Below are 26,922 nucleotides of genomic sequence, written 5' to 3' on the forward strand. Positions count from 1 at the left end.
ACGTTTCCACATGGGAAATTTTGGGTCGGTGATTGGAAGCGGCTTATTGTTCCATCGATCAATCCTAGCTTGTTCTTGGTGCTGAGGTTGAGGCGCATTGAGCGGCTCCACTGTCCATAATTGTGCCCATCAAGTAATGTGTTGACCAGGGTAAGTCCTGGTGTATCAGAATGGTTTAAGATCAAAGGGTCAGGTAATTTTGTCTCAATCTCCTCCATAGTTTTGGATGAAGAATCGATTTTGGCCTTTGGGTTTTCTGTGTTTTCAAGAATTTTAACCATGATGTTGATGTGGTGATGTTTTGGTGTTTGTTTGTAGCGAAAGGTTGTGGGTTAGAGACACCAGAATAGGTGCTCTGATACCATAAACAAAATGGTGTTTACAATATGTGTGTACATATGATTCAATGAATACAATTGTAGAAGATCTATACATCTATCAGTGCTCTATTCTAGGAAAAGCTGTAAATGCATACAATTAAGATCCTACAATTAGTCCTAGGATGATTAGATAAGATGCTCGATGCATAATTCTCTCCAGCATATCTGTTATCACTTGAATGCAGATTACTAACTTATTTCTTGTCTTTAATAATAACCTCGTCTAAAAGCTTGATAGAAATGGGGTTTTAAATCCCTAAACACTCGACACTGTCTAGCAAAAATGTCTCTAATTGAGTGTTCTGTGTATAATTGTTTGTTTGTTGTTATTATTATTATTTGTTACTGGTTGGATTCCAGGGAGAACTACTAGAATTATGCCCTCAGACATCGGCCAAAAACCGATGAGAAAAAGAATTCCGACTGATGTCTTAGTGGGTGATGAGAAAGGTCCGTAAAATCGAGACATCGGTTTTTAGCCGATGTCTAGTATCAGTCTACACATCGGTTACCTATTATAAACTGTTGTAAATACGTTTAATTGATAACAAATTTGTATGTTTAACTATTGTTAAACCTTCATTTTATTGTCTTTAATGCTTAAAGAAATATAAATCCCACAACACAACTATGCATTTTAACATCGTTATTCATTTAAAAACGATGACTGATACTGTTTCACACATCGGTTTTCTGGTCTTCATCGATGACAATATTCATACTGGACATCGATCTCTATCTAAAAAACAATGTGCAGTAGTTTGTGGCACATCGGTTCCAACAATAATTCGATTTCCTGTGGTTAATGGGACATCAATTTTTATTTTGAGACTGATGTATTTCTCTCAATCCCAATATATATGGAATTAAGAACTTTGACAATTAACTGAAAAAAAACTAACAGAAGGAAAGAAACGAAAAGAAGTGAAAGCACTTCATATTTGAATATAAAACATTGCTCCATTTCAAGTTCCAGTACTTTTCTACATTTGCAAATATACAAAGTTGAGTTTTCAGAAGAGCATAATAACAAGATCTTACAAGTAGAAGCCAGACCCAAAGATAAACAAGATGGTTACTCAAAAAATAAAAAAAAGAGTGATAAAACAAGTCTCTAGGCATGCGCTACCCTGCACCCTTAGGATCTGCAAAAGAAAATTTAGGAAACAAATGAGTAATTGCAGCTCAATGAGTAATTAAAAGAACCTTCACAAACATAACAACGAATAATAATGGGATGCCACTGCAACTCATAGTGAGCTTGGAACCTGCTTCTAATAACTTGGAACCTGCTCTAGAATTCAATAAGAATAAACAGCCCCCTTAGTGAGCTCCATATTTAACCGTGCTTTTACATGTTCTAGCCTCTTGTCCTGCAAGTATATTGCTCATAAGTTAAAGATTATCAAGAAATGATTAACCAAGATGCTATGAATATTTAATACCAACTCCAGTCATTCAAACATAGAAGCAACCTTTTCTAATTCCTGAAATATGCAAAAGAGGAGATAGATACTCACTTTAACCATATTTCATGTAAGGTTCGTCCAAATTTCTGACAATTGAACTCTAACTGCAATCTAAGCTATTGTATCTCACGTAGCAATCTCATCAACCTCTGAATTAAATACAAAACTTGGAAATGTGGTGGTAATATCCCTACAATTCAATTCTGATAGATGGAACACGAGAATTTCTGAAACTCTGGAAATTTATATTTATGAATGAAATAGCAAAAATAAGTCTCATACCTAAGGTAGGGGAGGGTCATGATCTTTAACAATGATGGGCTGCAACTTTGCTTAAAAAGAGTCTAAAATTAGTCTAGAAAACACTTCAACAACAGTTATAAATCAAATGAAGAAAACTTATTATATTGGCATAGCACCTCTTACAAGGTGAGGACAATAATTATGTGACAGTCCATCTCTACATAAAGGTGAAGGGTATCAAAATTATATGTAATCTTGCTTCCACATACATAGCACCGAGAAAAAATCTTTGCTTCAACTCTCTCTACAACTACCAGATTAAAATAATACCATTTTGTTGCAATGATGAATTAGGCTTTAATGTCTTTCCCACTCAAAACTTTACATCAACTATATAGGTTTAACATGAACCATATCTCATATCAGTGACCTATCACTGTAAAACTAATATCCACAAGGAGCACTGGGACTATCATCCATTAAGTTCTTCAACTTAAAAAGAAACTTTGTACAAAATGATGCACATCAAAGGAGATAGCCTCAAAATAAAGAGTTACCTCATAGTCTCCAATATTTAGCTCATCAAGAAGTTCTGTTAGCACATAGATAGCCTCGAAATCTGGTACCTTTTAAAGGATGTGATGTCATTCATAGCAACATACCTAGCAAATGGAACAATGAAATCATATCACAGTGAGGAAAGCTCTCCTCCCTGTCAACAAGATAAAACACAAAGCACATCAGATGTGCAAACAACATGGCTAAATACAGAAACAGTGTCTAGAATGTTATGTTTCCATGCCACTTCACATTGCATTTACATGAAGCACGACAAGCAAAACTTGGCAGGACTTCAAGTCTTCGATTGAATTGAGAAAAGGTGAGATAGAGATAATTACCTGGTCAACAAGATCATAAATCAATTTTGAGTCTTCCCCATATTTGCCCATGAGAGTGTCTCTCAATTCAAAAACTGGAGTATCCAGGGCTGTGGCACCATGCCTCTCAAAAACATCTTCTATTATCGAAAATGCCTTCTTTCTCATTGTCATTTGTTCTTTTGCAAAGTCACGAGTACCCTACCATGCAGAGTAATGTCAACATGTGCTAGTAACTCCATTCATTACAACCCAAAAATCAGTATTAAAGAAAAAAATAAGCAAAGGCAACCAAACTACTAACAAACTGACAGTATCCTGTTAGAATCTACAGACAACTATTATAAGTTGTAGCTAGATCAAACTTATTTGAGAATCTACCACCAAATTGATAGGATCCTGCTTTCATAGGAGATACCTCTGTCGCTCAAAGGATAATGTCATAGTTGCCAAGATATGAATAATAGTTCCTTTCCATACTCCAAACCATCAATGACAAAAAAATAGATTAGAGAAAAAGCATTCAAGATACAAATGAAAGCAAGATTCTAGCAATGCAACTACCTTTGGAAGCTTTGGGAGTATGCAACTCCCTTTCCATACTCATTTAGTCCTGTATGCTATTATTTGCTCTTTTCATAACAACAACAACAACAACAACAACAGCTAAGCTCCTCACAAGTCACAACAAAGAGGATGACCAAAATGACCCAAACCCGAATGTAAATGAAAATTGGTAAAAAGCATTACCTTGAGATCATCCTCAATCTTTGCAACTTGACCATGAATTCTGTCGATAACCTCCTTCAAAGGAGACATTGTGGGGAACTAGGATTCATCCTAGACAAACCTAGCTTGAGAGAAACTCAAAATTCAGTGGGTAAACAAACACACACACACATTATGGAAAAGCTAATGATAAGTGATATGATGAATACCTAGTGAGGTATGAATCCACTGGAACTCCATCCACCGTGAGAGAACTGCTCTTGACTCCTAAAACCCTCTCTAGCTCCTTGATCTGACACCTGATCTTGTGAGAAACACCCTCTACAAAGTTTTTGGACTGCAAATTGCGAAATTGCAATGTCAATGAACAGATCGAATAACAAAATAGCATTGAAATTGCCAGAGCAATTACATCCGGAAAATTCAATTCGCATTCAATAATAATATAATATGTATCACAACAACAGCATTATAACACACTAAAGAACAAAATTGAACATAGAGAGGCTGCAATTGGGAGGATGAGGAGGAATACCTTTAAGAGATCGTCGCTAAGGGAGAGAAGAGATTGGGAATATTGAACTGCAAGAATAATGAAACAATATTTAATAAAACAAACAAGAAAGGGGAGGGAATGGGTAGTCAGATCTTGGAAACTAGTTACTCTGTAGAGGGGAGTGTCGAAGGAATGCTTGGAGATTTGATCCTGGAGGTGGTTCCATAAATACGACGTTGAGTTTTGGACAGGCAGAGACACCACCCAGTATCTGCTCTCCATTCTTTCACTTTCTTTCCTCTCTCTTCTCCTCTTACTCAAACTCTTATCTATCGCCGGCATTTGGTGCTCGAAGTCGCACCAATCGAGGAGGATAGACTCCTTGGAGGCGGGTTGGTTTCAAATCTCGAAGCAAAAAAGTGGTGGCGTTGGACGAGAAGCACCGTCAGAGGCGATGACGCCAGTGAGGGGACAGAGGAGGCCAGGTTAATGAAGGAGAGACAGTAGCCGCAGAAAGAGAGAAGGAGGAGAGCTCTAGGGTTTCAAGGAAGAGCGAGAGAGAAAGAGCTGAACCCGGAGAACGAGCTCGGGTCGGAGAACGAGCTCAAGGCGGCTCAGATCGGAGAATAAGCTCGAGGTGTCGAAGGAGGTGCTGGTGTCAATCGTAGTCAAGTGAGAGTTAGGTTTGAAAGTCTCAGACAGGTGAAAAAAGGCAAGTGTTGGAGGGAATGAAAGATTAGTCCCCCCACATTTCTAATTTTTTTAACTTAGTCACTCCGCATTTTTGAAAACAATTTTGAACGAAAGTTTAGACATCGGTTAATTTGACCACTGATGTTTATAATCACAATAGAAATCGATATTTCATAAACCGATGTTAGGATGTATTTTTTACATCGCGTGCAATTCCGACCGATTTAATAGTGGTGATGTCTGATGGCATAATTCTAGTAGTGGAGGGAAGAAAATCAAATCCACTGCAGTTCCTACCTTCCTTCGCCACATGAAAATGACCCCTATTACAGTTCATAGTATGTATTTTGTTTATCCATTTAGTAAATAAACAAGTATTATGTGATTCAAATTTATATTAGTGCAAGGCACACAAATTTGATGCATGGATGCACATAGAACACTAAAGTCGTTAGGATGAATACAGTATCACTTTGCAATAAAAAGAAAACCAAAACGAGAACAACCCACATTTTGCTATTCAAATTCGTCTTCAAAGCCACATTTCATGTTTGAAGTCGAATTTCTAATTTTCTTGATCCCTTCTCATGTCTGCATTTCCTGCTCAACACTAGATAGGTCGAACCAAACTGATATTAAATGACATTCCAGATACTCCACGGAAATTCTCCTCCCCAAGCACAACAGCATGTGATGGCCTCACACCGCAAGGAAGCATTGGCGAACCTATGGCATCCTTAATGTATTGTTCCTGCAAATGCAAAACTCGGTCCGAGACTGATTTATCTTCATCCAAAGACTCAAAGTACATCTCCACAATGTTAGTGAGTCCAAGGCCAGATTTCTTCCTCAACTTCTGAACTCTGCTAACAATCTCACGAGCAACACCTGCCTCAAACAATGATTCGTCTTGATGCAAATCCAAGATCACCAGAACATCACCATCTCCTGATGCATCAATCTCCTTCTCTGTTGTGCCATCAGGACATTTGAAGTCTCTAACAACCTTAATATCATTGAGCTTTAGAGAATGACCACAAAGAGTAACCTCTCCAGTTTTCTCGAATTCTAAGATACTCTCCTGTGACCTGGCCTTGACTTGTTTGGAAACAACTCCCATAGATTTTCCTAGCCGCTTACCTAACACACTGAAGTCAGGCTCTGCGCGCGATGAAGTATACTTCAGTGTATCATTGCACAGGACTAGAGATTGCACATTAAGTTCATCAAGCACATATTCTCTTAGCTTGGCATCAGTGTCTTCAAGAAAGTCTGCATCAGGGTGAACAATGACCATCTCTTTTAGGGGTGTTTTGAGAGGCTTGTTGTGACGTTCGCGAATATTACGAGCAAGATCGATTACTGTCTTCATCCTTGCAACACTTTGCTCGATACGAGCGTCCCTCTTTCCTTGTACTTGAGGGAAACTGCAGTAATGCAAGCTTTCCTCTTCATCATTCAGAACTTTTAGCATATTTTGGTAAAGGGCTTCAATGAAGAACGGTGTTAATGGTGCCATCACTTTACATGACACTAAAAGGACATGGAAAAGAGTAGAGAGTCTCATCCTGCAATCTTCTTCGTTAGTACCCTTTAGCTTCAGCCTCGTGCGATTCAACCTTACATAGATGTTTGTCAAGTTGTCAAGAAACTTCAAAAGATATGGCACCACCGTGTAGAGTCGGTAAGCATCCATCTCTTGACAGAAAAAATGCACAAGAGACTCTGTGGCTGAGTTGATCCACTGGTCAAGCACATTAGATGACTTCTGTACAGTAGTTTGATCAAAAGGGAGGAAAGGCGCATTGAGACTTTTAGATTGTTGAACGAGGAACCTATATGCATTGTACCAAGGCAGAAATGTTAGATTAACATGAACAAACATCCATCATATACATTCAAGAAACACAAACCATAATTTGATGAAGAATTACTAACCTGATGATGTAGAAGCCATTAATTGCAATGCCGAAAGCACAAGTCTTCTATTCTCTCCAATGCTTTAGCAGTCTATAATGGGGTAGACAATATTGCTTGATTAATTGTGAGAACAGGGACCTTGCTTTATATATGAGTTGATGATTCCTAAACCTTCCCATAAAGATTTCCTTGTGAATCATGGATTCAACTCCTCTGCAAAGCATACTTTACTTCATGTCTTAGTAAACTAATTATAGTCCACATAGGATTAGGTTTCCTCAACCTGCAAAGAGTATAATCACACTTCCTTATTTGCAAGTTATCCGGATTGCATCACATTGTGTAATCTTTAATTCTTGTTCCTAAGATGATCTTATATTGTGATTAATGAAGTTCCATATTGTATGATAGTCCAATTAGGTTTTACATTCTCCCACTTGGACTTTCATACTATCTTCATTAACCAACAAAACAAGATATACAAGAACTCCTTAGTGATCACTTATTATTACACAATAACGCATAACCTAATTTCAAGACTTTCACAAAAATAATTGCTGTAAAAGAACCATAGAAAACTACCAAAGAAAACTGACAATGATAGCACTCTATGATCACAAGAACAGAACTATAATTATGCAAGTCCCCAACAGAACATGAAAATTACATATGAAGCGTCTGCATTGTGATTTGTACTTTATACCTCATACATGGTCCTCCTTTAGCTTCTGAAAAGTTTCAGAGCTATAAATGCTTCAAATTCAAGCCTGCAAAATCTCAAAGAGAATCCTGATCCTCTGCTCACTGTCCAAAACCAAAATGACAGCTTAGTATGGATCACAAGCAGCTGCTCTTAGTCTTCTTATCCTGCATAAAATCAAATTTCCAAACACAGGCATATAGATACATATATTTCATAATTTACTGCAGTAATACAAACACCGAATTCAAGCTGCCATAATAAAAATATAACTGATAATTCATCATCCAAATGAATCAGAAAATACAAAGATGTTCTTTAATGAAAATTACATCCAAGCTGAGCTTCTAAAACAAATTATGAGCTCCCACTGATTCAAACAACATCTAAAGACTCAACTAAACCCATATTCTTAACATGTTCTTTAAAAACTGCAACAGATAATGGTTTAGTGAATGGATCAGCCAACATATCCTCAGAAGACATATGCTCTGCACTAATTTCATCAAGCTTTACTTTCTCTCTTACCAACAGATATTTTGGATCAACGAATTTAGATTTTGAAGATCTCTTATTGTTCTTCGAAAAGAACACTGCAGCACTGTTATCACAATATATTGGCAAGGGTCTGTGTATGGTATCTATAACTTTCATGCCTCTAATAAAATTTCTAAGCCACACTCCGTGAATAGTTGCCTCATATAAAGCAACAAATTCAGCATACATTGTAGATGTAGTGATACTAGTCTGTTTCACACTCTTCCAAGAAATAGCACCACCAGCCAACATAAAAATAAAACTAGAAGTTGATTTTCTTTGTTGCTGAAACTTCTGCTTTCCCACAAAATCTGCATCAGAGAAACCAAACACAGAAAGTTCTTGACCATCTATCTTCTTATACACTAGCATATAATCTTTAGTTTTCTGCAAATATCTCAAGACCTTTTTCCCAGCAACCCAATGTGCATGTCCAGGATTAGTTTGAAATCTTCCAAGTATTCCAACTGAGTAGGCTATGTCAGGTCTAGTGCAGACCTGCGCATACATGAGGCTGCCTACCAATGAGGCATAAGGCTTATCCTTCATTGCTTCTTGCTCTAAGCTGTTTCTGGGGCATTGATCTTTATGCAACATATCTCCTTTTGTCATAGGAGCATCACCAGGAGCACATTTTTCCATCTTAAACCTCTTCAACACCTTTTCTATATAATTCCTTTGAGATAATCCCAGAAGACCTCGAGTTCTATCCCTGACAATCTCTATACCCAGAACATAAGATGAATCTCCTAAATCTTTCATATCGAAGTTTCTAGACAGAAAAGACTTAGTTTCATTAAGCAAATTTAAGTCACTGCTGGCAAGAAGAATATCATCCACATACAAAATCAAAAAAATAAATTTGCTCCCACTAGTTTTCAAGTATACACATTCATCAAGAGGATTTTCTTCAAAACCAAACTTTACCATCACAGAATCAAATTTTAAATACCACTGTCTCGAAGCTTGTTTTAATCCGTAGATAGATTTCTTAAGTTTGCAGACTAACCTTTCATTCCCAGAAGCAATAAACCCCTCAGGTTGTGTCATATAAATATCCTCATGCAAATCTCCATTCAAAAAGGCAGTTTTTACGTCCATTTGGTGTAGTTCCATGTTATAGTGCGCAACCAAAGCCATAATAATATGAAAAGAATCCTTTGTTGAAACAGGGGAAAATGTCTCATTGTAATCTACCCCTTCTCTCTGTGTAAAACCCTTTGCCACTAGTCTAGGTTTATGTCATTCTACACTCCCATCTGAATTTTTCTTTGTTTTGAACACCCACTTGCAGCCTATAGGTTTGATATTAGGAGGCAACTCTGATAATTCCCAAACTGCATTGTCACTCATAGATTGCAACTCAGACTCCATAGCTTTCTTCCATTGTTTAGATTGAATACTATCTACAGCTTGTTTGTAGGTGACAGGATCGCTCTCTTCCCCTAAATCAAAATTTGTCTCTTGTAAGTAAACTATGTAATCATCAGGGATTGCTAACCTCCTTACTCTCTGCGACTGTCTTAATGGTTGAATAGGCTGTGATTGTGGTTGAGGTGGAGGTTCCTGCACTACAAGTTGATCTAGCATCTGCGGATCATGATTGTGATGATTTTCAATAGGAATGATCGGCTCAGGAACATGGTTTTCCAGATTTTCTTCATCAGGAAGTGTACTAATAGAAGAGTGAACAACTGACATAGGTGAGAAGGAGGTTTCTGAATTTTGATGTTGCTGAGATAAACTTTTAGCTACTGCTTCTCCTTGTTCTATGAGAAAATCGCTTAAATCCTCCTTTTCTTGCAACTGAGTTTCTTCAATAAATTTAGCATTCCTTGTTTCAATAATCTTCAGATGATATTTGGGACAATAGAACCTAAAACCCTTAGATTTTTCTGGAAAACCTATGAAGAAACCACTGACAGTCTTGGAATCTAGCTTTTTCTCCTGTGGATTATATGGTCTAGCCTCAGCCTTGCTTCCCCAAACGTGTAGGTGTGCCAAACTAGGTTTTCTACCAATCCAAAGTTCAAAGGGAGTTTTATCTACTGCTTTACTAGGCACCCTATTGCATATATAATTTGCAGTTTTCAGTGCCTCACCCCACAAAAATTTAGGAAGTCCAGTAGTGCACATCATGCTTCTAACCATATTCAACAATGTCCTATCCTTCCTCTCAGCTACCCCATTCTGCTCAGGTGTCCCCGGTGTTGTGTATTGAGCTACAATTCCACATTCCTCTAAGAACAATGCAAAAGGTCCTTTATGTTGCCCAGTTTCATCATATTTCCCATAGTATTCACCTCCCCTGTCAGATCTCACTACCTTAATTGTTCTTTCCAACTGATTTTCAACTTCCATTTTAAAAATCTTAAATTTTTCAAGTGCTTGTGATTTTTCTGAAATAAGGTACAAATAACAAAACCTAGAATAGTCATCAATGAAGGTTATAAAATAGTGGTTCCTACAAATGGTTTGGGTTGAGAATGGACCACAAATATCAGTATGAATTAGCTCTAAAGGTTGCAGACTCCTAGTTGACCCTTTCTTTCTAAAGTTTGTTAGATTTCCTTTAATGCAATCAACACAGACATCATAATCAGAAAAATCCAAAACAGGCAGAATGTTTTCTTTGATTAATTTCTGCATTCTTTCTTTAGAAATATGTCCTAATCTTTTATGCCAAAGAGTAGAAGATTTTTCATTGATCAAATTGCTTTTGACACCAGCAGATTCAACAAGAAAAGACTCATTTGGATATGAACATTCCAATTGCCACAAGCCATTAAATCGAAAAGCATTGCCAATAGCAGAATTATCATAAAATAATTTCCACTCAATTTTATTAATGAAAAAACTGAAATCATTGTCAACAAGTTGAGAACAAGAAATTAAATTCCTTCTCATGGAAGGTACATAGAAAACATTATCCAATTCTAACAAAAAACCAGATCCTAACAAAAGCCTAACAACTCCTATGGCCTCTACTGCAACCTTCATTCCATTCCCTTCGAACAAGTTTTGTTCTTCTTTATTTGGTGTTCTCCTTTTTATGAATCCCTGCAAGGTATTAGCTATGTGAATAGGGGAACCACTATCTAGGCACCAAGAATTAGAAGGAACATGTACTAAGTTAGACTCAAAGCAAACAAAAACAGAAAACATAACCTTTTTTGTCAACCAATTTCTGTATTTGTGACAGTTCCTCTTTAGATGCCCGACTGTGTCACAGAAAAAGCATTTGAAAACATTTGAGTTGGAAGTTTTGTTATCTTTAGAAAAGTGAGATCCTCCAGCAGAAGATGAACCCTTAGAGAAATTTTTGAATGTAGGCTTCTTAACCCCATAGTTCTTTGACTGCCCTTTTGTCACCAAGTTCACTGTGGAAACAACTTTGCCTTTTTCCTTCTTAATCCTATCCTCTTCTTGCACACAAATGGATATGAGTTCATTAATCGTCCACTTATCTCTCTGAGTGTTGTAAGTTGTGACAAGTTGACTAAACTGAGGAGGTAGAGAAGAAAGAGCTAAATAAACTAGCCATGGATCTGCTACAGGAACTTCTAGAGTTTTCAGCTTACTTGCAATATCAATCAACTTCAAACAGTGCTCCCTAACACTTCCATTACCATCATACTTCATAGTTGAAAGGGTATTCATGAGATTTGTTATTTCAGCTTTATCACTTTCCTTAAATTTTTCTTCTATGGCTGCTAAAAAATCTGCGGCTCTCTCACAAACAGGAATCCCTCCCCTTACCGTATCAGTCATTGCCCTCTGCATAATCTTGATGCACATTCTATTGTTGCTCTCCCATTTTTCAGCTTTATCCTTTTCAAGTCTGGTGCTAGTATCAGTAATTTTTGGTGGTTCGGGAACTCTAAGTGGCAAGTCAATGTCCATAAGTCCTAGAGCTATTTCTACATCTGCTTTCCACTTCTTAAAGTTGCTACCAGTAAGTGTTTCAATTTTTGTCATCTGACTCATAACTGAAAAAGAAAGAAATAACCTTAATAAGCACTCAGTAAAATTCATACATTATGTAGAAAATATGCATGAAGCATTCTTTATCAAGCATATGAGTTCATTCTTTAAATTTTAACCCCATTCTGCAGTTTGCTTATTGCACAACACATTTGTGCAAGAAGATACAACAAGCCTTTAGTTTCTTTACCACACCACCAGAATTCTTAAAACACTAGTTTCTATGAATGTTTCTTTGCTGTGGCTAAAAGAAAACACCCCCACTTTATGTGTTTTAATGTCTCTGTAATGTGCCAATTCTATGCCTTACTAATGAAATTTTAAACCTTCTGTGGAAGAACATTCAGTAGCTCAGAATAGAATTGCAATCTCAATCTTAAATCCTTGAGTTAAGAATTTCAACAACATAACCACTATGGTGAGATATATTACTGAAATTCCTAAAACGAGATTGAGGCTCTTTAATGTTTGTTCATACAGACAAAAAGCTTTTGTTTTTATCAAAATTCTGCAGCGGAAAAAAAATGAAGAAATTTTGCTTGTGTGAACAAACATGATGAGAACTTTAAGATAGCTTTAGTTGGATTAACCAATCTGTATATGAGTGCTTGCTTTAGTCTTTTCTTTACAGAAACACAGCTCCTAAAAAAAACAAATTTGTTCTTCAGGATTGAAGCTATCCTGCAATCCTGATAGCTACTGCTAACACAATACCATATAAGCAATCAAACAATTCAATTATGGAATCTAATCAATCAAGAAGAATGGAATATAACATGCTTTTCACTATCCATATATCACAAGCGCAACCAATATCCCAGAATCGAAAATTTTCATAGCAGAGATGAAGAGTTCAAGAGTTGTTTACCTTAAGCAAATTGTTCCTGCATATCAGTGCAATTCAACATACATACATCCAAAGGATTTCATCAAGCATCATGTGGATTGAAAATTTGGAGTAATTCGAAAATTATCTCCAGAAATTAAGGAACACAGAAAAGTTCCCCTTTTTGTGTTTTGACGTGAAGAAGAGAAGGGAGAGAGGAGATGGACTGGGTAGAGAATTTTGTCCGTTGTTTTTGACTTTCCAACATACAACAACTAATGGGCTTCCAATTAAAAAAAAAAACTCACGGATCATAACCGCACCCTTTTTTTTTTTTTTTTATTTCTTTAGGTTTTTCACAAGTAGAAAAAGCACCAATAAATAAATCTTAAATTTAGGTTCGGTTTCAAAAAGCATATGATAAGCTCTGATACCAATTGTTAGATTAACATGAACAAACATCCATCATATACATTCAAGAAACACAAACCATAATTTGATGAAGAATTACTAACCTGATGATGTAGAAGCCATTAATTGCAATGCCGAAAGCACAAGTCTTCTGTTCTCTCCAATGCTTTAGCAGTCTATAATGGGGTAGACAATATTGCTTGATTAATTGTGAGAACAGGGACCTTGCTTTATATATGAGTTGATGATTCCTAAACCTTCCCATAAAGATTTCCTTGTGAATCATGGATTCAACTCCTCTGCAAAGCATACTTTACTTCATGTCTTAGTAAACTAATTCTAGTCCACATAGGATTAGGTTTCCTCAACCTGCAAAGAGTATAATCACACTTCCTTATTTGCAAGTTATCCGGATTGCATCACATTGTGTAATCTTTAATTCTTGTTCCTAAGATGATCTTATATTGTGATTAATGAAGTTCCATATTGTATGATAGTCCAATTAGGTTTTACAAGAAATACATCCTTGACCTGTAAAAAACAAAACAAAGGATATGTTACTTGTGGATCATTCAAGAGAACGAAAAACTACATGAAGCAAAAATTATAAAAATAAGTACTTACAACTCCATATACCCCTTCCTTCTTGAATCGTAATGGTTCTGCACGAACAACAGGAGAGTTGATAATATACATTCGAACTACATCAGCCCCATATTGATCGAGAACCTCCATAACTGGAGGAAAGTTTTAAAAACTTTTTCCCATCATCAGCAAGAACAAGTCCATTGCAAATGAGGTTCTTAAAAGCAGCAGGTTTCCCAAATAATGCAGTAGATAGCACCATAAGAGTGTAGAACCATCCACGAGTCTGATCAAGCCCTTCGGCCACAAAGTTCCCAGGCAAGTTTTTCTCAAAAAGCTCCACATTCTCGAAAGGATAGTGGATATAAGCATAAGGCATGGATCCACTCTCAAACCAACAATCAAACACATCGTCTACACGTCGAAGATAACCAAATTCAGGGCCACGCGCCGATGGAATAGTGATATGATCAATGTAGTGGCGGTGCAGATCAGAAACCTTAACACCAGAAAGCTTTTCAAGCTTCTCAATGGAATCCATGACCAGTACTTCCTCACCATCTTCACTAACCCACACAGGAAGAGGAGTACCCCAAAATCTACTTCTGCTAACCGCCCAATCTCTTGCATTTTCTAGCCAATTGTGGAATCGCTTTTCCTTCACAAAATCAGGAACCCAATATGTCTGCTTGTTGTTTTCCAATAACTTTTCTTTCAACTGCTCCACCCGGATAAACCAGCTTGGAACAGCTCTGTAGATAAGTGGAGTGTTTGTTCTCCAGCAAAAGGGAGACGAATGAGTTATGGTTCCAGACTTAACAGGCCTTCCCTTTAGCCTCACTGCTTCAATAATAGCCTTATCTGCCTCCTTCACATAGAGGTTGCTGAAGTCAGCAACTCTTTCTGTAAAGCACCCATTCTCATCAACTGGTACAATCAAGCCCTCTCCCTTTTTAATTATTTCATTTGCAAGGCAAACGCGGTAGTCATCCTCACCAAATGCAGGAGCACAGTGAACAACTCCAGTACCACTGTCACCTTTAACATAATCGTCGGACAAAACTCGAAATGCCACATCTGAGAACTCCATGAATTAATCAAAAAGTGGCTCATACTTCTTTCCCACTAGTGTAGTCCCTGAGAATCTCTCCAACACTTCATAAATGTTTGAACAGTCATAAGCAGCTCTTCTAGGTCTCTCACTAGGTAGAGATGAAACCCGGGATTCAGCAACGACATAAACTCTTCCAGAACACCTGTTGCAAACCTTCACATAGGTTAAATTTGGATTGACACACAGGGCTAAATTGCTAGGAAGGGTCCATGGAGTAGTTGTCCAAGCCACAAACGCTGCCTTATCCGGATCACCGACAATTGGGAAAGCTACCATTATTTCAGGATCAGACACATCCTTGTGATTTTGACCGGCCTCAAAATTGGAGAGCGGTGTCTTGCAACCAGTGCTGTAAAGCATGACCTTGAAGTCTTTGTAAACAAGACCCTTTTCATATAATTGAGCAAAAACCCACCACACACTCTCCATGAACTTCAAGTCCATAGTCTTATAATCATTCCTGAAATCAAGGTATTAACAATAATGTTAGCTAGTGTGAGTTTTTTGTTTTTTTTTGTGAACATTAGTTAGTTTGAGTCTAAAAAAAAAAAAAAAAGATATATTGATGATGAGGGCTCTTCCACTAAGGGATTCTTGTGGGACCCACTTTTCGATAGCATTTCAGTATCTCGACCGTTTAATTTTTTTTTTTGTCTTAATGTATAGATCAAATCTGCAAATTTTCAACCAAATTGATGATCGTTAAGGTATGGAACTAGTTTAAATCAATTGATAAACCGAGTCTGTCCAACCTAAACTGTTCATGTTTATAATTGTAAATTAAAGTTTTAAATGCCTTAATGATTATCAATTTGGTTGAAAATTTGCAAAGGTGATCTACTCATATAGACCTAAATACTGAACGGTAGAGATGTGAATATGTGATCGAAAAGTTGGTCTAATAAGTTATCCCTTAAAATGGCCAATAAAAATGATCTCTCACTAGAAGGGTCTGTATTGATCATATATCAGAGTAAACATCAATGACAATATTTATGAATCCTAGAAGATAGAACGATGTATGCACATCCAATCAATAGAACAATATCATTTTATATTTTTATAATAGGAAATGTTTATGTGTAAATTATGCTTTTATCATGTACTATAAATTCAATTGAATCAAAAGATCCTCGTTCAGAAAAAAAAAAAATCAAATCAAAATATAATCATTTATTTGATATAAATGTATGACTCATATCTAAAAGATGTTTAATTGATAACCAAATACATTTTGTTTTTTTAAGAAAGATGAGAAGGCCTCTGGTTTTTGCGGAGCAACCCTGGAAGAGCGAAACCTCGGTTTCATGATGGCGGCGGGGAGCATCGTGGTTTCCAAACCAGACAGAGGCGAGTGAAGGGCGGCGTGGGCTTGGAGAGGCTGTGGTCTCCTTTGCAACGGCGTCGGGATCTCAAACAAGATTCTCGAAGGCTTCGGTTGAGTCAATGCTCGGCTGAGGGTGGTTCTGTGAACGTGGGTTGCTGGATCGGGTCAGAGCCGAGGCGTTGCTATCGACGCCGACAGATTTTGGGGCGACTGGGATCTACATCGTTGTGGCGGCCTCCACTGACCAAGGCTAGGCTCAAGTCGGGACTGCTGGAGACGATGGCTCCAGTGGAGTCAGGCTATAGGGTTGTGCCGCACTTCGTGGAGGCGACAGGAGGGCCGGCGATGACCGGGCCGGTGGCTTGGACTGGTATGTTGGAGATCAGTGCAGCGGCGAGTCACGGGCAAGAAGACGGTCCAGAAAAATAGTCGGGAGACCCTAGTTTTGAACTAGGGTTGACTGTTTGGTTGACTGGGCTGATTTCTGGATGATTGATGACTGGACCTAGGGCGCGACCTGGGCTGAAGGCAGGGACTGGGCCTATTTGGCTCAAACTTGAAAATGGGGGCTATATGTTGCTAACTCTCAAGAAGAGCCCAAAGAGCAACCTGATGCCAAGGTTGTCGACTACGGAGGAGGCTGCATTTGGTGCTGGTTCCAACCCTACGGGGAAGGGACTTGCACTTTCTTAGGTCCTCAAAGCTTTTAGACATTCTGGACTCAAGTCTTTTGAAGTAGAGGTGATTTCTATATGCTTTTCTAAGACGTTTGTAGTTGATATTTGTACCACAATTGCGTGTTTGGCAGATTAGACTAGATGAATATTTTTCCTTAGAGTGCGAGATTATTCTTACATAGATTAGGCTTGCTGTTCAGCGAGCGTCCCTTTCGAATTTAATGAGTTTAGTTGTGGCTTAGATAGGTTACTTGGATTATCCCGGGATTTCTTATGCAAGTTCTGTTAGACTCTGACCTGTTTTCATGTCTTGATTACCAATGCAATCATTCCTATTAAAAAAATATCTAAAAGATGTTTAATATGATTGAATTTTTAGAAGTGATCTTTAATGATTCCTTAATGGATAAGCTAACGGTTCCAATTGGGAACTTGTAAGTTGAGGATTCTTAAATCTCAAGTGCTATGAACAAACAGGTCAACTACATAAAATAAAATTAAAAGACAGTTATTTATTTGATATACATGCATGACTCATATCTGAAAGATGTACGTCTAATATGATTGATAATTTTCATAGCTGATCTTTAATGATTCCTTAAAGGAAAACTAACGTACGGTTCCAATTATGAACTTGTAAGTTGAGGATTTGAGAGCGCTATAACAAACAGGTCAACTACATAAAATTTATATAGGTTAATCTGTAGTGAAAAATATTGAAAAAATATCAGCGTCTAGCTAGTATTTCTAAATTTCAAGGATACATATCATTACCTGAAATCGATCCACGCCGAGCGAGTAACCACCTTCTCCCATTCCTCCACATATCGAGTAACAAAGCTCCTACATTCTTCATTGTAGGCATCAATTCCCAGGTTCAGAACATCTTGTCGGGTCTTGATGTTCAGCTTCTTATCGATCTCGGTCTCAACAGGCAAGCCATGGCAGTCCCAGCCAAAGCGGCGCGTGACATGGTGGCCAGTCATGGACTGGTAGCGCATGACAATGTCCTTGATGGTGCCAGCCAATACGTGGCCATAGTGTGGGAGGCCAGTGGCAAAAGCTGGACCGTCGTAGAAGACATACTCCGGCATGTCCTTGGTTCGAGCCAATTGAGTCTCAAAGGCATTGATTTTAGACCAGAACTCGAGGATCTTCTCTCCTCATGTTTGGGGAAGGAGAAGTCCTTGCTTTCACATACCTCCTCCATAATATTTGCAAAGGAAACACGTACCACACAGTGCAAAGCAGCTTTACAACAAGAAAAGAATGCTCGACAAAGTAAACAGACGAAAACACCAAGAAAACCAGCAACTACAACACACTATATATAGACCAGCTTTGTGACATTTCCTGTAAGCAATAAGGAACGTGACTTGAATGGCAAGTTTTGTTGTTGGTCAAACTTGGGAAGCAAGCTTCATACATTTTTTTAATGACCCAAAACGACAATATTCTTATTTCTTAAATTCTTTACTATTCCCCCACTTATAATAATTTTTACTTGACCGTCAACTTGAATGCCCAAATGAAATACACGAGATGGCAATACACAATTCATAGCCGTGTCGCAACTTCGCGAAATACATGCTATTCTCGTCGCTTGGCGACCATACACCGTTTGCATCATTAACGAGACCAAAAGCTACTGAGGGTGCAAGACCATGAGCTTGTCTCTCAATGCATGCCTAATTGGCCCAGCTTTAGCTATAGTTTTACTAATGATATACCAGAACAGATATCACTTATTTTACATAATACTAATATATGTTGATTAAACAATGATTCACCTAAAGACAGGACAGTATGAATTCTAATCTTCCTCTTGCATTAGACAACACAACTATGTATTGTGCACCAACAATCCATCACAAACAGAGAGAATGAAAAACCAACACAGGAAGTGCCTTGGACATTGGTATTTGACAAGACAGATAAAATTGGTAAGAAAAATTAAGTTGGACTCCAAGGGAAATGATGCGGGAAGCGTGAATACGATAGTAAGAGACTCCGTCAAGCGTTAAAAGCCATATGAGATGAGCTAAAATCCACTAGCAATTACGGGCACAGCCGTGAGAAACATAGAGAAACTTCTCTAATATTTGGTTTTTTATTGATAACTTGAATGAAAATTACAATCTAAGAGGTACCTTATATATGACACATAGCATAAATCTAATACAACTAGAAAACATAAAGAACAATTTATTGTAGGCTAAAACTATGAAACTTAATTAAACCTGATTAAATGAAAATAAAAAATAAAATCCTAGATACAAAAGAATATTATTACGCTTGGAATTCCAATCAAGATTTTGCTCGAAAATCCCGATATATCCAAAATAGCAATTTATGATTAATTCCATTATTAAGAAGCCTATTTGAATACCAATTTCCAATATTCAAATTATTCTTCTTAATGTGAAGATGCTTCTTTCTTTTCGAGATTTTTTGTTGAAATTGACTAAAATCTCGTCTAACATCAGTCTCCTCCACTTGAAACATGATAATCCATCAACTTCAATATTCTTGAAATTAAAAGATATCACCATGAATCCAATATCGTAGACAAGTTTAGAATAAGCATCTTGAAACTTGAACTCCTCCACTTGAAAAGGTATGGGCATTGACTTCTCCTTGGGTTGATCTTGAATACAATTAGGAATGCATGACATGGATATCGATGCGATGAATGAATCATCTTCCTTGTCCGTAATGAGTTTCTCTTCAATCTTCAAAGTGGCTTCTTCATGTTCCTTTTCACACATCTCAGGATGATCACTCTTGATGTTCTTCCTTCCAGGCTTGATTTTAATTTTATGCAACTCTCACCTAAATAAATGTGTTGTCTTTGCAATAACCACCTTTGACGCTTTCATGCCATGGTCTTCCAAAAAACACATTAGTGTCGTCCATGTCAATCACATAACAAGTAATCTCTTCTTTATAGAATTTTCCCATAGAGACAGGAACTTTACAAACCTCTGTTACTCGTGCATATTCATCCTCTCCAAATGGAATCCAGTATGGATCACTCAGTTTCACAGTCGGTAATTGAAAATAATCCACAACTTTGTTTGCTACAAAGTTCTCTCGTAGAACACTGTCAATTATTACAGAGCATACCTTGTCTTTGATGACACATGTAGTTCGGAAGTCATTGTAATCCGGCGTTGTGAATATCCAACGTTCCATGTTTTTTTTTTTTTTTTTTATTGTCAAGGTTGTCCTAAAGCGAATCCCTTGGCATGTTCCTTTTCAACGAAACTTTCTTTGATAGATACTCTACGACCAGCGTCGTTGAGGTTGGTGGTAGTGAACTTCTCCCTTGAATCGTCGTTTGCTAAGGAGAGGGCGATACCCGCTCTGATACCAAATGATGTGGGAAGTGTGAACACGATAGTAAGAGGCTCCGTCAAGCGTCAAAAGTCATATGAGATGAGCTAGAATCCACTAGCAATTACAGGCACAGCTGTAAGAAACATAGAGAAACTTCTCTAATATTTGGTTTTTTATTGATAACTTGAATGAAAATTACAATTTAAGAGGTGCCTTATATAGGGCACATAGCATAAATCTAATACAACTAGAAAACATAAAGAACAATTTATTGTAGGCTAAAACCAGGAAACTTAATTAAACCTTATTAAATAAAAATAAAAAATAAAATTCTAGATACAAAAGAGTATTACGCTTGGAATCTCAATCAAGATTTTGCTCAAAAATCCTGATATATCTAAAACAGCAATTTATGATTAATTTCATCATTAAGAAGCCTATTTGAATATCAATTTCCAATATTCAAATTATTCTTCTTAATGTGAAGACGCTTCTTTCTTTTCGATATTTTTTGTTTAAATTGGCTAAAATCACGTCTTACATCAAGAAAACTTGGAGATCATGTTATCAAAACATATAGCATTTATAAAGAAAAGAAAAAAAAAGAAAGAGGGTGCCGATTGTAAACGGGGAGTGCAGATTACAATCCCCATAATATATTTCCTTCCTTCCTTACAAGCTTCTCATATTTGTATCTTCTTTCAGTCTGTAAGTGATCTTAATTTCCAATCAAAAATAAATTGGAAAAGAAACTACAGTAGGGACGGGTAATTGGTACCCTGCATCAAAGACTCCACAAGTCCAAATAACTTGGGATGGAAGCATAAAACTAAGTTTTGCATAAAACTTCCTGTACAACCAGTTAACCAGCCAGCCAGCTCGCACCCAGACTTTGGAGACACCATGGAATCAGTGAGAAACCACGCACGTTTTGGAACCTGTTAGCTGAAGCAGGAATGCCTTGTTGGGACCATCTGGGCACCTATCCTCCAGCCAGCACCAGCTCTAAGTCCACATTTGTTCCATGGAATATCTTAGAAGTTCCTCTCGCCCAGGGCATTCCATATTCTTGCTTGATGATTCCTGAAGAAAGTGACTTGGAGAGTTACTAAAAGACAAAGATAATTAAAACATGAACACACCACAGACAAATGTTCTGAGGGTGTTGATCCACCGACCGCCTTGTGGCTGATCAGAACCTGGTATAACTAATAAGTACCGACACAGTGGACTGAGCAACAAGTTAATAAAGATCTAGCCCATGCCACACCACATTGCACAAATGGTGCTAAAAAAAGTGAGAATAATTGGAACTCGCATATACAATGAAAGCACAAATGAAGTAAAATCTAACCTTTAGAAATTCTCCTGATAGTCGATCTACTTAAGTTGCTTTAACAGCTGCAGGATTACGGCCAAACTGGATGATCATTGGTTTGCCTTTGAACACATACCCATTCACTAGATTCTGCAACCAACGTTTAAGGTACTATAAGTTAGTACTTATACCTGCTTCAATTCAACAGCAAGATAATACAAGATCTGCTTAAATGCTGGGCAAAATTGTATACACTACATGCAACTATAATCCCTCCAAAACCTTATGAGAACACCGTAAGTTAGCAGACAGGCCACCAAAAACAATGATAAACAGAGACTAGAGAATCAGGAAAGACGTTCCCATGGCATAAAATCAAATTCTGATGCGACTGCCATGCATAAAGAAGCAGGGCCTAGCTCAGGCAGGGAAATCTACCAGATATTAAAGAACAATTATATTATCTATAGATGTCGCTCTTTAATTTTAATGCTTTGTTAGGAGCTAAACTGTGCAACGGCTTTACATTTTGTTTTTACTCATAATGCACACAAGAGATGAACTGTTTACATTTTATTTAAAAAATTAATAAATAAATAAAGAAAATAAAATAAAATAAAAAAGACAAATCAGTCGCTATAATTAAGAAGAGAGAGATTGAGGCAGAACAAAATGAGATTGGCAAGATGCGTACCAAAGCATATTGGCTTTGTTCAACTGAAGGAAATGTTATGAAAGCTTGGCCCCTCATTCGTCCTTCCTGACATCCAAAATATTACTTTCAACTTTTCAAAGTAGGAAAAGATCTCATTTGTTTCAATACTATAAAATATATCATGCAACAGATAATTTTTAAAGAATGGCATCTTCAGGACAAAGTTGGCAAGGAATTCAAATCTATATATGGTCTCTATCTTTAAATTCAGTAACATCCATTCTTCACAGTCAAAGTTAGAGGTTCATCCCAACCCCATAGCCCCCACTTCCCTCTTAAACTATGCCAAAACTGTTCATATTTTTCTTTTTCTACTTCTTTTGTCAGGCCAAACTCCAAAGGATTTCAATAATAGTTCAGGGAGATTGACTGCGTTGCACCTTCTTTTACTAGGAGTACAAAAGGTTACCAGCATGCCGCTACTGTAATTGAAAAGATTTTCCATTGTGGTGTGTATCTAAAGAACAACTTCAGACGCTAAATTTTGCAAAAGCATAAAAGTTATCGAGAGAGATTACCTGCATAAGCTTCACGCTCAGAGCAGATTTGGCTGCATCAATGCTTCCAAATAATGACCCTACAGCAGTATTATTATAGGGAGAAAGGGTAGTCAGTTCAAAAGCGCTTGGACCGGGAAAACTGATGAATCGTTTCTCCATTTTGACACCAAAAGTAGAGGACATATGAAGAGAATGTACATCCAACATACCACTTCTTCAATGGTCTACTCTCAGAATATCACCGAAACAAAATATTATTACAGAAGACTACCATTCCAAATTGTACAAAATATATAACTCATCAAGTCTGTGAGCTCACCAAATATGTAGTAGAAGTCATCACCAACAATGTCCTTTGCCAAGTTCTTTATATACAACACGGGGGCAGGAGTCCCGGCAGTATAGTTCTGCATATACCAAGTGAAATGGTGACACCAAATTATTTTAATTTGTTTTCTGAAGTCAGCTAAATCTTAATTTCGGAAAACTATTTTCATGGAAAATGTTCCTCCTCAAAGCTCATATATATTTTTGATGGCTAAACATCTCTCAGAAAAACTGTACACCTATACAAGGTAGGTCAGTGGCCAGATACCAACCTTGTAGAATATATAACAGACAAAAAGCAATTGACTTCCAGAAAACAACTGAGAGCTAAAATGGATTAAAGTATAAACAAAATAGAAAAACAAGACAGCTTGCAGACAAAGTCACTGCAGACATGAAAATCCTTGTGTCCACTGCCATGAACTCGTAGCAGCTAATTATGGTTTCCACGTAACCAATCATCACAAATTTTTGGTAATGAAGTCAAACTTATAAATTGATTTTTCTTTGCCTAAAAACAAAACCGAACTAGTTGTGTGTGTGCGAGCGCGTGTGTAATATATCAGTCGTGACTTGCACAAGGCAATACATTATGACAATGCATAAATGGAATTCTCAAAGTAATCAAAATGCAATGAGTTCATAATAATTATATCAAAATGGGTCTGCTCTTGCCAGCTGGGAAAGCTAGGTTGTATATATTAGAAAAAGGTAACGTTTCGCCATGCTCATTTTACCAAAATATAACCAAAATTTGGAGTTGGCACCTTAAACATTGGAAGCGATAATATTTCTTCTGGAGGCAACTTTCCTCTTTCTAGTTCTTCTGGAGTTGCAAAAGGGTTAATAACTGAACTCTCAGTCTCCGGAAGCTCTTCTACTTTGGTAGTGCTATCATCTTTGTGCTCATTGTTAGCAACTTTCTGGGCAATTGTTATCTGTAACAAACCAAGAAAATTAAATAAAATCACTGGAAGGTAAGCCAATATTTACAATCATTAATCTTCAAAGGTATATGACCTGTAGCAGAGGATTCTTCTTCTTTATCATTGGCATCTCTTTTGGGACTAGAATAGCTTGTTTCAATCCAACATCTTCATGTGCTACACCTTTATCAACTGCAGGACCAAGAATAGATTCCCGTTTGACACGCTTCTTTCCTCTTGAAGCTCCTCTAGAGGCCTCCTAATAACAACCAAAGTCAAGTCTCAAAGAATGATATGTAAAGCGAGTAGATAATCACGCAATCAATTTAACTACTTTTGTTTGAATCAACGATATTAATGTGGATGTATGAACATATCAAATTGAAGAGTCATGAATCATTTCCCCACGTGTCATTGTTCAATGTCCACAAAAAATTTAAAATTTCCAACTTGTAGCTTTTGGTTTTTGTCCTTAAAGAGGGTAGACAATTTTTTCTCTTTAGCTTTTATTGTAAAAACCACTCCGCCTCTAGTCTCTCCCTGACTTTCTCTCATATTTCTTTCACCTAATAAATTAAAGAAGAAGAAGAAAAACAAAAAACCAAAAGAAACAAGAACAACATCATCAAACTAGTACTTTTCAGTCTAGAGGAAAGAAGTTACCTCATCTGAAGACTCCATTTCAGACTCGTCACTTGATATATCTGCTGAGGGAGGCTTTGCATCTAGAGGAGGGGGAGGTGGGGGAAATGGCACGGGAGCTGCAGGTGGTAGAGGTGGAGAGGGAAGAGCCATGCGAAATGGAGCTGGAATATTCATTTTGTTCATCAAGTGCAAAACCTAAAATGCAATGATTTTGTGTTAACAAGGTAGATATTCAAATTATGGGAGCTGAAGGATAATGTTACAGTAGCTATGCATGAGATTGGAGAGAACCTGAGTATAAAAGCGAGGAACAGCAATTAGAGCATTTACAATGTTGGTCAGAATATTTCCATCTGGTGGTGGGTAAGCATACCTGTAATAGAAGATTCACTATGTATAAGCAAAGCAGTTTGTCTGTCATAGACACAGTCATAAACTCAAATGAAAATCATATATCTAACTTTCACGACGTGAGATAATATGTTCAGGAAGAAAAAAGTTAGGCAATTGGTTATTGTCTGATATTAACAAGAAGGACGATCTTTAAACAAGTAGGGTTTCTCTGTTGCCTCAGTTGATTAGTTACAAATAGGTTGAAATAGCAAGACTCCTGTCTGGCAGCCATTAGCTAAATACGATCATAAATGGAACTACATGTAATATGAAATCAGAACATACTTAAAAATAGCAGACAATCACAACAGGAAAACATGATTCATATATAGGACACCATCATAAGCTATATACATACTCAAGGTGAGGAGGAAAGCAGTAATCTACACCAAGCCTCGGGGCAATAGGCTCTGATCTTGAAACTTCAGTTTCCCGAGTCTCCCTTTTGACGGTAGGATTGTACCCCGAAGATGACGTGGAAGTGGGAGGCAACGAAACCGAATCCTTGTTGCCATCCTGCAATGGCTTATCACTATTGCTAGTAGCCCTCTCCACTTTTAACACCTTCCCAAGAAACCTCAGCCTACCCAAACAAAATGCCAGCAACCCAATTAGCAACATCACATTACATTATCAATACATAACACATTTTCTTTGCATCAATCACGAGAAAACGAGAATATGACAATAGCTTGTTATACCCATTCAACTGACGCTGTGCTTGGTAAGCCAAGCCTTCGGTTTGGAAATCCACAAAAGCACAGTTTCTCATCCTGCAGTTATACTCAAACATTACAATTACAAGACGAGCAAAAACGATAAACGAGAGAATCAAGAACAACTGAAAAAGAAGAGCAAGAGAGTAGTATGGACCTGCCGGTAGGAGAGCAAGAGCGGACAGAAGAAGCGCCATAGTGGGACAGTAAGCGGAACAGGGTCTCTTCAGGAATGGCTTCTGGAAGGTGACGAATCAATAGACTCGCCTTACTGCTACTTGGTGGTTCTTCAAAACCCAGATGATGTTGTTGGTGCTGCTGCTGCATCGTCTCAAGTCTCGAAATTGAGATATGGGTTTGGTGGAACACGGAGATTGGAGCACTAACAAAGCTGAAATTTGTTGGTTCGGGCTAGTACATATTGGTGAAATTTCGATGGGTGATTAAAAACCCAGTCGGAAATTAACGAACTTTGTTTCTGGGAACCGTTTGAAACCGAGATTGAGAAACTGGGTTGAGTCCGAAAGGGAACCCAGCAATGGAGACCTTACAGCAATTTCAGTATGCAGCAATGTGATTACTTCATGCAAGCACCGTTAAAATTCGACGCTTGGTGGCGCGGGGTGGTGGCTGAGAGGTGGGCAGATGTAAGACGGTTTTGATTGAGGAAATACAAAATAGCCAATTTCTACCTGCGGTTTAAATATTCTTTGAAATTATTGGAATTTTTAAATTTTTTTTTTTTTTTTTTTTTTGAGAAAATTTTTTTTTATTGGAATTTTTAAATGTTTTAAAAAGTGATAATCGAATATTAATATTTGTCAATATTTCATTGAGAGTTTCTATTGAGACTTCTAAATTTGCTCATATGACCTCTCATACTCTCTATACCTCCTTTGTGCTTTTAAATACAAAAATTTGCTCGCTAAACTTCCTTTTGAATTCCTCAAATAACCTTAGTTATATTATTTACATACGAAAAAATAAAATACTCATTAAACCTCTAATTCACTAACTACAACTCGTTCTTTTTTTTTTTTGTTCTTTTTTGCATGCAAACCTAGAAAATGCCAA

General features: G+C 37.4%; 2 protein-coding genes, 1 long non-coding RNA gene and 1 pseudogene across 6 annotated transcripts; all 4 read right to left on the bottom strand.

Annotated features, from left to right (window-relative positions):
* Nucleotides 1-1,504: 1,504 nt before the first annotated feature.
* Nucleotides 1,505-4,900, bottom strand: LOC112167581 (histidine--tRNA ligase, cytoplasmic-like). 3 transcript variants are annotated; one of them, XR_005800590.1, is made up of 8 exons: nt 4,364-4,900; nt 4,235-4,281; nt 3,909-4,036; nt 3,389-3,820; nt 2,992-3,171; nt 2,650-2,754; nt 2,132-2,176; nt 1,505-2,039 (listed from the first exon to the last, which is right to left on the bottom strand). XR_005800590.1 is itself a non-coding variant. In XM_024304623.2 (6 exons), the coding sequence occupies exons 4-6, from the start codon at nt 3,787-3,789 to the stop codon at nt 2,781-2,783; spliced, it is 273 nt and encodes a 90-aa protein (XP_024160391.1). In that variant the 5' UTR covers nt 3,790-3,820; nt 3,909-4,036; nt 4,235-4,281; nt 4,364-4,900; the 3' UTR covers nt 2,757-2,780. The 3 variants fall into 3 exon arrangements, 1 of the variants encoding a protein (XP_024160391.1); XR_005800591.1 differs by having other exon boundaries at nt 2,132-2,181; XM_024304623.2 differs by lacking the exons at nt 1,505-2,039; nt 2,132-2,176; nt 2,650-2,754 and adding an exon at nt 2,757-2,804 and having other exon boundaries at nt 3,721-3,820.
* Nucleotides 4,901-5,268: 368 nt separating this feature from the next.
* Nucleotides 5,269-18,143, bottom strand: LOC112202614 (annotated as a pseudogene).
* On the bottom strand, nt 6,830-13,354 carry LOC121049561. The gene is made up of 3 exons (XR_005800736.1): nt 12,898-13,354; nt 7,512-7,612; nt 6,830-7,091 (listed from the first exon to the last, which is right to left on the bottom strand). It is a non-coding gene; the product is annotated as an uncharacterized LOC121049561 (long non-coding RNA).
* A 2,785-nt stretch (nt 18,144-20,928) lies between the features above and the next one.
* Nucleotides 20,929-26,510, bottom strand: LOC112168057 (U11/U12 small nuclear ribonucleoprotein 65 kDa protein). Of its 2 annotated transcripts, XM_024305172.2 has the most exons (12): nt 26,006-26,510; nt 25,834-25,905; nt 25,491-25,715; nt 25,031-25,112; nt 24,758-24,934; nt 24,189-24,353; nt 23,936-24,106; nt 23,161-23,248; nt 22,860-22,918; nt 22,321-22,386; nt 21,663-21,776; nt 20,929-21,391 (listed from the first exon to the last, which is right to left on the bottom strand). In XM_024305172.2, exons 1-11 carry the CDS (start codon nt 26,173-26,175, stop codon nt 21,693-21,695), a joined length of 1,359 nt encoding a protein of 452 aa, XP_024160940.1. In that variant the 5' UTR covers nt 26,176-26,510; the 3' UTR covers nt 20,929-21,391; nt 21,663-21,692. The 2 variants fall into 2 exon arrangements, with proteins under 2 accessions (XP_024160940.1, XP_024160941.1); XM_024305173.2 differs by lacking the exon at nt 22,321-22,386.
* Nucleotides 26,511-26,922: the final 412 nt, after the last annotated feature.

Source organism: Rosa chinensis, chromosome 5 (genome assembly GCF_002994745.2).
Source record: "Rosa chinensis cultivar Old Blush chromosome 5, RchiOBHm-V2, whole genome shotgun sequence".
NCBI classification, from domain to species: domain Eukaryota; kingdom Viridiplantae; phylum Streptophyta; class Magnoliopsida; order Rosales; family Rosaceae; genus Rosa; species Rosa chinensis.

What these genes read in the sequence shown, in the direction of transcription:
- LOC112167581 (XM_024304623.2), bottom strand. Translation starts at nt 3,789, where the DNA reads ATGTCTCCTTTGAAGGAGGTTATCGACAGAATTCATGGTCAAGTTGCA. An exon ending in AGATTGAGGATGATCTCAAG is followed by an intron (nt 3,172 to 3,720) that starts GTAATGCTTTTT and finishes TCTGCATGGTAG; the next exon opens with GGTACTCGTGACTTTGCAAA. An exon ending in TTTATGATCTTGTTGACCAG is followed by an intron (nt 2,805 to 2,991) that starts GTAATTATCTCT and finishes TCTTGTTGACAG; the next exon opens with GGAGGAGAGCTTTCCTCACT.
- LOC112168057 (XM_024305172.2), bottom strand. Translation starts at nt 26,175, where the DNA reads ATGCAGCAGCAGCACCAACAACATCATCTGGGTTTTGAAGAACCACCA. An exon ending in TTCCTCGCTTTTATACTCAG is followed by an intron (nt 24,935 to 25,030) that starts GTTCTCTCCAAT and finishes ATTGCATTTTAG; the next exon opens with GTTTTGCACTTGATGAACAA. An exon ending in TGACTTCTACTACATATTTG is followed by an intron (nt 22,919 to 23,160) that starts GTGAGCTCACAG and finishes ATACTGCTGTAG; the next exon opens with GGTCATTATTTGGAAGCATT.